The sequence below is a fragment of the Sinocyclocheilus grahami genome, unplaced genomic scaffold, assembly GCF_001515645.1.
Source record: "Sinocyclocheilus grahami isolate Dianchi unplaced genomic scaffold, SAMN03320097.WGS_v1.1 scaffold137.1, whole genome shotgun sequence".
Lineage (NCBI taxonomy): Eukaryota > Metazoa > Chordata > Actinopteri > Cypriniformes > Cyprinidae > Sinocyclocheilus > Sinocyclocheilus grahami.
Window position 1 is genome coordinate 2,323,468 of NW_015505316.1, and position 11,337 is coordinate 2,334,804.

The 11,337-nt window shown below is 36.3% G+C and overlaps 1 protein-coding gene across 1 annotated transcript in view; it reads right to left on the reverse strand.

Annotated features, from left to right (window-relative positions):
• The window catches only part of arhgef10lb (Rho guanine nucleotide exchange factor (GEF) 10-like b), a 40,993-nt gene that overhangs the window by 2,671 nt on the left and 26,985 nt on the right, over window positions 1-11,337 (reverse strand). Inside the window, exons 22-25 of the mRNA XM_016280150.1 lie at window positions 3,800-3,886; window positions 2,446-2,660; window positions 2,138-2,295; window positions 415-557 (exon numbers count right to left, since the gene is read on the reverse strand). Coding sequence (XP_016135636.1) covers window positions 415-557; window positions 2,138-2,295; window positions 2,446-2,660; window positions 3,800-3,886 — 603 coding nt within the window. The remainder of the gene's footprint in view (window positions 1-414; window positions 558-2,137; window positions 2,296-2,445; window positions 2,661-3,799; window positions 3,887-11,337) is intronic.

Here is an 11,337-nt window from a genome sequence, read left to right on the forward strand (position 1 = left end):
GGGGGGGGTGCTCCTTGCGGCAAAATAGAGAGGTTGGCTCAGCTGTCAGAAGTGATCAAAGGCTAGCACCCTAACATGCTGTTGGCCTTCTACAGGGAGGATACCTTTTATGTGTGGCTTAAGATGCTCTCTCATAATGCATCTAGCACAGGAAGCCAGAGAAATGAAATGTAAAACTCTGTAATAAAAGAATAATTTCAAGCTTTCCTAAACCAACCTTTGTTACAGAACAGATCTCAAGCTTTGATAGGTGACGTGACAGTTCACTCTTTTGACTCATACGGTCTTATGAAAAGCAGTTGTGCACTGTATCTTCATTGTGAAGGTGGTGGAATCGCATTCAACACATTTTAATTTCACCAACGCATTTCTGAGAGGAGAAGGATCTAATGTCTATGATATCTGAGTCTCTACCTGAGTCCTGAGAGAGGAGCCTTCAATCACAGAGACCTGGTTGGCACAGCTGGCCCACACACACTCGTCTATTTGGAGTAGTTTGAGGATGGGAGCGCATCCAATAACCACATGTCTGCAGGAATCTGGATCCCACAACCCCTCTGTAACTGAAAATGCATGCTGGATTAAGAGCCACTACTGGAAATGGCTAATATTTACACATCTTTAAAAATGTAGCAGTAGATTCAGAGAGGATAAATTCAAATTGAAGAGAATTCACTTCACTTTACTTGTTTGCATTAAACAAGTAAATGAAAAAAATTACTCAAAACTATATTCACTATCAAAAATGAGGCATTGGTGCTGTATACAGTTGCAGGAAAAAATATGTGAACCTTTTACCTGGAGTTCTAAACAAACTTGACCCCATTGAATTTCATTGTTTTGATAAAAATACATTTTTCTCAGTATCTTCTTTTGTTTTCCACTGAGGAAATACAATGATACAGATTTGGAAATACATTAAGTGAGTAAATGATGACAGAATTTAATTTTGGATTAACTTAATTGGAGTCAGCTAACCCAACCCGTTCTACATAACTATTTAACAAAGTGCTGTTTTTGTCACAACTCGTATGATGTGATTTAAACAATTTTTAGAAGAAACGTAAGCATGAAGGTCCAGCCCTAAACCTAACAGCCAATCAAGCATAAGCAGACTGTACAAAAACATATATGAGATCATATAAATTCCTACAAATTATACTTCACAAAATGTAAAATAGGTACAAATTGCTATGAGAGTGTGTTGGCTGAACTGAAATTTCACCATTTAGATGGGCCTGGAGGTATATATGAAAAAACCTTTGCAAAAGAGCACCTGGATGTTTTGCCAGTGCTACTGGCGAAATATTCTGTGGACAGATGAAGCCAAAGGTGTTTGAAAGTAGTTAGCAGCTCTTCAGAAAAACGAGGTGGAGGGACATCATGGGGCTTTGCAGCCTCAGGGTCTGGGCAGCTTACATTCATTGACAGAAAAATCACTTCCCAAATTTATCAGGTCATTTTGCAGCAGGATGTAAGTTCAACTGGAACTCAGAAGTTGAGCGGTTCAACAGGACAGTGATCCCAAGCCCAGGACTAAACAATAAAATACCCCATCTGATGTGGCCCAGTCCTGACCTCAACCTGACTGACATGCTTTGGCAAGACCTCAAGAGAGTGATTCACACCAGACATCCCAAAAATATTGCTGAACTGAAATGATTTTGTAAAGAGGAAACACTTTTTTCCCACCCTGCCCTGTGAATGTTTACATGGTGTGCCCAATAAAGATGTTATTTGTTTAAACAGATTGTGTTTGTCTTTTGTTGAAGATTTTATGGAATTCATGCAGAAATCCAAGAGTTCACATATTGTTTCCTGCAAATGTAAATCCAAAGGAAATTAAAAATTGAATAGAATTTATAAAATGTTATATTGTAGAGTCAATACAATAATTAAAATTCTTGCATTGGTTACTCTACCTCATGTCCAAACCTGTTTGACTTTATTCTGTGGAACACAAATGTTGGTAACCAAACTGTTTTGGTGACCATTGACTTCCATATCTTCTTTTATGTTCCACAGAAAAAAGAAAGTCATATTTTGGAATGACAGAATGATGACTGAATTTTCATGTTTGAGTGAACTATCCCTTTAATCTATATTTACACTGCAAATTGCACTGCAATTATTCTACCTCCACTCTTTCGGTTATAAACAGCGACTTTTCCATTACTCAGCCCAGCGAAGAGAAAGTTGGCAGATTGCTTTAGGCACAGAACCGGGCAGCCCTCTGGGTTACAAAATGTTAGCAGACACTGAGCAGCGGTGTCCACGCTTCCATAAACCAGGATGCTTGAGAAACACACACACACACACACACACACAAAATATCAAGAGCTTTTCCCTGGGAAAGAAGCAAATTAGTAGTGGCTGACTGCATAAAATTAGCAATGTAATGACTCAAATCATTCCAGACCAATACAGGTATGTATTCAGACTTACTTGCCATCCAATAATCCTACACAGATGGTGTTGCCGATCTTGGAAGGAACTTCAGATGTTTGTGTTTCCAGTTCTTCATCAGTGCTGGGCTCTGTGATATACTCCAGACAAAGCACTGGGGAACCTAGAGAGAAACTCTTCACGGAGCGTGGAGTGGGTCTGTTAAGGGAGAAAATCTCCACCTGCCCGTGAGAGTCGTCACCCCCACTAGCCACCTGTGCAATCGAAGAGACAACAAAAAGAAAACAAACATGAGAAGGAGGACATCCAGTGCCTGAACTCACTGACAGCCCTCTGAGAGGCTGCAGGCAAAATTGATGGGGAAGAAATGTGGAAGCACAGCCATGAGATAAATGATTTATACAATGTCTTTTGATGTGGGATACTTGATGTTTGTTTCTAGAGCTGCCTTTCGAGAAACTTTTAATCCTGCCTCCCTCTTTCTTTTAAACGTCGATCAAACTATTCTAACAGTGATTTTCATTTTTATTTTTTTGCAGAGCTCCTGCTACCATCACTTACTTCAGGTGGAAAAGCTCTGTAAGCTAAAAGAAAAATATCACAGAAAAGAGTTGTGATTCAGTCAGATTTAAGAAATGGTTCATGGCCTGGAATCATTTATTTTGGAAATTAAATAAACTAGTTAACAAATTGGTCTAACAGCATTGGGACTTTTACAGTTTGTGAAGGAGTGCCTCCTTCTGAAAGTTACATTGTTACGCAAGCAAGTGGCGACAAGTATGAATGAGTCACTGAATCATTCATTCAACCGATTCATTCAAACACTGATTCATTCAAGAATAAAACAAGTGATCGTGGGCCTCTCCTAAATACTACCCACACTTGCTGTAAAAATACAAGTTATATGTAATATCTAATTAATTTTACTTGTACTGTAAAGTGTAATGAGTATTCAGAATGACATCACTCTTGCTTATGAAATATCGCTTAAATATAAACTGAATACTGGGCCGAGGCAAATTATGAAGGTTCAAACCCTGTAGGGAATGATGCATGAGCTATTTCCATTGTGCCTTTGACCAAGTATACTGTATGTGGATAAAAGAACACCTGCTAAATGACTACTTAGTAAAATGTGATACTGGAGGTCTGGGAAATTGGAATATTGTTAGAAAGTTTAAGCGATATTCTCAGTTCTACCGTCCTGATGACAGCCCTGGTTAGAGGTGGACTATTCAAATGTTTGTGGGTGATTTGTTTCCCCTTAGGTGCATCAGAGGTGAAGTGAGGGACATGCACCCTCAGAGATGTGTAGAGATATTATGATATTCCAGCACAAGTGTGATGATTTATAAAGAAGAAAATATGTTCTCATTGTGCAAAGTGTACCTACCCAGAGGTAGCCCTGAGGCAAGGATGTGCTAGCGGCAGAAAAACCAAGAAGCGAACAGTGGACCGGGTTATACAGGACAGCCTGCAACTGCAAAATAAAAAAATTAAAGAGATCATTTTAGGAAATTAGCATTAAAAGCTGCAGCTCTGGAAATCAGTTGAAAATTACAATACTAAAAAACACTAAAATGTCTTAAATTGCTATACACACAGAAACTACATTAAGATTTTTTTTATGTGTTTGAAAGAAGTCTTTTCTATTTTAAAAATGTATTTATTCCTGTGATTGCAAAGCTGAATTTTCAGAAGTCATTACTCCAGTCTTCAGTGTCACATGATTCTTCAGAAAATATTCAAATATGTTGATTTGGTGCAAACTGTTGTGCTGCTCAATATTTTTGTAAATACTGTGATACATTTGTTTTTTAGGATTCTTGAAAAGAAAAGAAAAAACAGGATGTATTTTAAAAGGAAATCTTTCATAACAGTATAAATGTCTTTAATGTCACTTTTAACGAATTTAACTGCTAAATAAAAATTATTATTTTTTATTTATCCCTAACTTATGAATGGTAGTCTAACATGGTTTCAACAAAACTGTTAAGCATTAAACACTTTTTTCCAAAAGTGATAATATTAAGAAATCTTTACATTTGAAAATATATTTAAATAGAATTAATTATTTTAAATTGTAATAATATTTCACAAATGTATTTTTGTATACACATACACTTTTTTGTGTTATTTCTATTTTCTGGCAGACGTGCAATTTTACTCTCACTTTGTATGTCTAATACTATAATTCTGCTTCTGCATATGTGGGATGCATACAAATACAGTGGACTATTCTGGAGCCACTGCAGTTTTAATCTGCACACTAAGTGATCAGCAAAAAGTTTGAGTCGAACAACAAAAAGGCATTATTCCATTTACCCTCAAAGTAAGCATCTTGAGGCTCGATTTCAAGAAGGGAAGCATTAAGAGTAGCCTGCTTTTGACTACAGGAATCTTTGATATTAATCTAAATGACACAGTGTCACTCATAGATCTTAAGCTTGAGCTCAGAGAAATGTCAGTTTGCCCAATGATAAGGGAAAGTCATTTAAGTTTAATCTTGACAAACTCTGGTTTTTCATCATTCATGGAGCTGTACTAGCATGCCAATTACAGACATAGCTGCCTGGGGTATCACCAAGACGGCTGCCAAGTGAACTGAATTGCCTTAAAGGGATATTCTCATGTCAAGATTTTTTAAAGTATTTTGAATGCACATTTTGTTCTAAAACATGATCATTAGAGTACTGCAACAGTGGGATGAAAAAAGAAAAACAGTTTTTTGCATGTTCCAATCACCAACTCGGAGCCAAGGGATTATCTAACCTAGAGGACAGAATTATACGCTTATTTATTTATTTTGGATTGAAGGCTTTAAATGGGGCATGATAAATATGATGCACATCTTTTGATTTTCCTGTTTCAGAAAGACATAGAAAAGTGATTGCATTTCAGCTTTGTACAATTCATTCCCTTTTATTTCAGGGTGGGAAAGGCATGGAACACATTGACACTCTTAATTTTACACACTTTGTTGTCCATGTTTTGGCAGCTGTGGCGGCTCTGATACATGCTGAGTTAGTTCACATCTAAAAGAGCTGGTGGTCACAGCCAACACTTGGCTTGGAAAGAGAAGTAAAGGAAGTTAATTGACTGCAGGGTGTTTTGGCTCAAATTAGACAGACATAAGGTTATTAAACACCCATTCCCATTCACATATAAATTATGCACAAGCCAGACAAGCTATTATCCAGGTTTAATCATCAGGGCCCACATGTCTGGTGACAAACCCACCCCTGCTGACACTGTGCTAATATTAATTAAAAGTACACTGTTTACCACAGCAAGACAACACATCATTCAGCACATAACTTAATATCAACTATAGCACCTTGTAATTACAGCTCATGAGATGTATAAGGGTTTTAAGGGTTTTATTTTCAACATAATTGCGCATAATAATGAATGTATCATCATGTAAAAAAATCCATCCAGTCAGTTTCATTATCAAATTTCGGGATTGCTATTAAAGTAATACTTCACTCCAAGTTATTTGCAGCGCTAGTACTTGATATACTAGTACATATTGCTTTTTGAACTTTGAAAGCTCCAGGTATCATTTCTTCTAATCACATGGAGAAAAATAACCAGGAAATGTATGAAAAAGGTCTACTTTTGTGATGTTTGGAATGACTTTAAGGTGAGTAAATAATGACAGAACTTTTCCTTTTTAGCAGCTTAAAAAGACCATAATTACAGTGTTTTGCTGTAAATCTTTTTGCACACACACTCAAGACATTTCCTGTGATTGCGTTTTCCATTAGACGAAACAGAAATTTATCCTCAGTGATGGCAGAAAAGTACAGCCTCAGACAACAAGCAATTTTTCCACTTTTAGCCCAGACAAAGCTGTATTTTTAGGGTTAAAAATATATTTATTTATAAAAAAAAATTAAGTATTGTAATTAATTTTTTAAATGATTATAACAATTGTCTATTTATATTTTAAATAAATAAATGCAATTTGTTGAATCACTCACATTATATAGAAACGGCAGACTACTAGACAGCTTTTATCTGTAATGTAACGAGAACATTTTCATGACAGACTAGCCTATAGCAGAGTTTCATGGCAAGAGGATGACCTGTTTAGATGGAACAGTCCTTATTGTGTTTGAGGAGGATCTTACGTGGGAATGGCAGGCTGCCACTGTCCCTCTCCTGCTGTGAGCCTGATGCTAAGCACTCTGATGTGCAAAACTTGCTGCAAACTCACTCTTCCTGGATATGCACAGTGGGAATGGAGCCCCTTTTCATCTTAAGCAATCTACTTGGGCCACGGCTTTTATTCACATTTTCCCCTCTATGGAAAAAACAGGCAGAATATTTGATATGTACATGAATTAGCCCACTGGAATTATTTATACAAGGTTCTGTCAGGCTTGTCATTTTCTTTCAGAATGTGCTGCTTTTGCACTGCTGTATCTTACTGTAACATTTTAGAAAGACATCTTAATGACCTGAAGATTTCTAGTGTCCTCATTCCTTCTTTCTGCTTCTCAAGCTCATTATTGCTTTTTGCGTTCTGATAATACGGAGGTGGAAAGGGTATTTATGAGAAGAGTGATTTAAAAGACAGCCACATTTATCTCATGGGTGTTCCTCCTGAACACAGACTACACTTCACATCACATAAGCAAATGCTCGTCTATTCCTGCATCTTCTCTAGCAGCACAGATCTGCCTCGCTTTAATCTGCAGTAACAAAGGTTTTTCCCCCCACTCTTTAAACCATCAAACATTCCCCACAAAAAAGTTGCTCCTACATAAGTTATGTAATATTTAAGAATCTTTAGATCTACTCTGCCACAAACATACATTTTTATAAGTACAAAATATAAACACATGCTTCCATTCATATAGTATCTAGAAGCTTCCCTTTTGAAAAAGACAAGTCATTCACTTTGCTCCATTTTCGACTTTTCTTGGAAAACAAGGATTTTTCAAAACTGATTTAATTGGCTTGCTCACAGCTTTGTCTGTCATGCACTATAAGAGAAAACTGTGCAAGCGGTCATGGTTTGTTAGCATGGTCTACAACATTACACTTTTTTGTATATATAATTGTTATTTTTAGCCAGTCATCCGTGCTGTAAATTACTTTTATGGAAAAAGTAAGCAGTTTTTTTTTTTTTTTAAATACATTCAGCAAGGACGAATTGTTTTAAAGTGACAGTTAAGACATGTATAATGTTAAAAAGTTAACATTTTTCAAATAAATGCTGTTATAAAATGTATCTTCATCAAAGAATCATGAAAAAATGTCACTGTTTCCACAAAAATCAGCAAATCAGCATAGAGTGATTTCTGAAGGATCATGTATAATGGCTGCTGAAAAATCAGCTTTGACATCACAGGATTAAATAAAATTTTTAAATATATTAAAACATTAATTTTAAATTGCAATACATTTTTTACAAATTGTTTTAACTGTATATACAGTTGAAATTTTACATACACTTTGCAATATCTGCAAAATGTTAATTATTTTACCAAAATAAATTGCATCTTATTTTTTATTCAGTAATTTTTATTTAGTAAAATCTTTCATGTGCCACAAATTTTTTGATTTTCCAGAATCTTTTGCATATTTGAACCCTTTCCAACAATGACTGTATGATTTTAAAATCCATCTTTTCACACTGAGGATAAATGAGGGACTCATTTGCATTAAGAGCCAGGGGTGAAAACGTTTGAACAGATTGAATGTGTACATTTGTCTTATTTTGCCAAAATATCATATTTTTTTCATTTAGTACTGCCCTTCAGATGCTATAGATGTCTACATGTTTCCCAGAAAATAAAATAAGTAAAATTTACCCTGAACTTCAAATTTTTCACCTCCAGAATCTTAATGCATCTGATTTCCTTCTAGAGCATCAGTGAGCATTTGAACTTAACAGTTGCATATGAGTTTCTCAGTTATCCTCAGTGTGAAAAGATGGATCTTAAAATCATACAGTCATTACTTGAAAGGGTTTTAATACAAATTATGCTGAAAAAAAGACCCTTAAAGGATTTTTCTGAAGAACAGCGGGCAGTTTAACTGTTCAGGACAAAGAATGGACTCATGAACAACTACCCAAAAAAAAAAAAAACAGCTGTGAATCATCCACATTGAATGGGGTCACTTTTATAAATTCAACTATTATTTCCTTTTGTGGACAATATGTTAACATCTTTAATGTGGAATATATTTTTTCAGGTCAGTACTAAATTAAAAAATAACATGCATTTTGTATGATCCCTCTTATTTTGGTCAAATAATTAACATTTTGCAGATACTGCAAAGTGTATGTAAAATTTTGACCACAGTCGTGTGTGTGTTAGTAATTTATAAAAAATGCCCTAGATTTGTGTCTTTTTCAATAATCTGGTACACTGTACGTCACAACGTGGAGGAAATATGGATCTGTCGTTATTTCTGTTTCATTACTACACTTCATATCAAAGTATTATATTTCGGTAAGCAAGAACACTGAACCTCATGAAAGTTTTCAGTAAATCAACTGCAAAGATCACATGAGCTATGAAGACATTTCTTCTTGGGACTTGTAAGCTACAGTACAGCAACATATTCAAACTCATTTTGGGCAAGCCTGGCACTGGAGTGTACTTCAAAAAGGATGATGACAGAATGCAGATTAAAGCAGATGCACATTCCGTAGGTTAAGACGAGCGTTTGTTCGGTACCAAAGAGGAAAGATGTATACACGCTTGGTGAATTGCAGGCTGACTGAATGCAAATATAGGAATAAAGAAAGTGAAGCCTTAGCTTTTTGGGAGAAAGTTGGATTTGATCACAGACCAAAATACTAGGGACTATATTTAGTCCGTAATCTAAACCTTCTGCCAGCACTGAACAATGGGTCCTAAGGCTGCAACCGTATGACTTCAAAGTACTACACGCCCCAGGCAAAAAGAACATCCACCGTCAAGAGACATCAAAAACATCAGGTGCCGGATCAGATGAGCATGTGAGGTCTGTAGCTGTAAGAGCGACACATAAAGCAGCCAGAAGACACATCAGCCACTCATCCAGAGTTGATAGCGGTATGGAAAGCAATCATTAAAGGGTGATTTCATCACATTTTGAAAATAGTAAAGTGAACGCACCAACAGCAAATGAGCTGAAGCATTTTTCATAGTGCTACCTATGGAACACATTTGCTATTAGACATTAGGGATTTGGGAAAACACTTGAGCCACACACAAAAAAAACAAAACATTTTGCCAGGCAGACAGAGAACTAATGAACCAGAACTTTTTGAGGACAATAAGAAAACGTGGTCATAAACTATAGTGATTTGTGTTGATAAAATATATTGCACTATATTACATTAGAGCTATTGGTTTTGTTTGCAACTGTTTTTCTTTGTTACAAAAATAACATGTACAAAATGTACAGAAACGTAATCGAAGCTTGTACAGCTATACTGTAAATCCATACATTTATAAACACACTTTTTCCTGGAAAATGGTGGCAACCAGTGAACAACATGGTTTGTGGCTTACAACACATTCCTACTGATGCTTTTATGACTATTAACAAGTCATTACTGCAATTTTGACAAAACCTCATCTGTTATCCAGATAACAGTATCTAAGTGACAAATCAGTAGAACTTGCAAAAGCAATGTTAAATACACTACAGAAATCAACGAGACACCCATTGAGAATGAATATGAGACAATAACCTTAACACAACTGTAGTTCAACAACAAATCATAACGGTACTATAAAAGCAATGAAAGCCAGAGGGAGAACAGAACTCATCACTAATAAATATAATCAAAACTGGACCGGCAGAAGGTCTTGAAAAAAAATGTGGATCGAAAGTACTGACCAGATGTTGAGAAGCTGCACACCGACCTGGAGATGTAGAATAGCAATGCCGTACAAAATAGAAGATCAAAGCTATATGTAAATGTAAGGCAACATGTGTTTGATTCAGACACCAGGTCTGATTGCAAATACTATTTTAGAAAGATTTCCAATCCACCAAGTTGTGCAGTACTGATAAGGCAGATAAAAGTTGAGCATGTTGGCCAAGCAATAAGCAGTGAAATATCGTCTACCACATGCATACCAATGAATGTCTGTATCTAAATCTGAGTACAATCTGCCTTGTCTGAGATCAAACACTGACTACCCAAAAGGAAATGTTTTTTCCTGCAGCTCCAGGAAAAACATTGCACATAGGTTGCTCTTTCAGGAGTTCACAGTTAAGAGTGTGCAGTGATATTTCAATAGCTGTTTCTCCTAAAACTGTTACTTTTTAAGAAAAATCTGAAAAGCATGAGACTCAAAGGGTTAGTTCACCCAAAAATGAAAATTAGCCCATGAATTACTCACCCTCAAGACATCCTAGGCGTATATGACTTCCTTCTTTCAGATGAATCCTATCGGAGTAATATTAAAAATGGTCTTTGATCTTTCAAGCTGTTTAATGGCAGTCAGCAGGTGTTGCAGTGCATCAGTCCAAAAGAAGTGAAATAAAGCGCATCCATCCATAATAAAAAAAAGTGTCTCACATGGCTCCAGGGGGTGAACAAAAGCGTTTAGATGCGTTTTTGTAAGAAAAATAACCATATTTAAAACGTAATAATCAATTTAATCTAGCTTGCGCTCACTGTTTTAAATGGAAGCAGTTCTGGGCGGATGACGTATGAGGTCGATGTTGCGGACTGGATTTCTTTTGCTAAAGTAAGGAAACTTTGCTTCCTTTGCTCCTGTTAATAAACGTTGGTTTTCACGAGACTCACCGGCGCATGTGCAATGCCGATATCTTACGTCATCCTCCCGGAGCTGCTTCTGTGTACAACTGCTGGCGCAAGCTAGATTAAAGTGATTATTACGTTTTGAATATGGATATTTTTCTTACAAAAACGCTTCGATTCGCTACAGGAGGCCTTTGTCCCCCCCC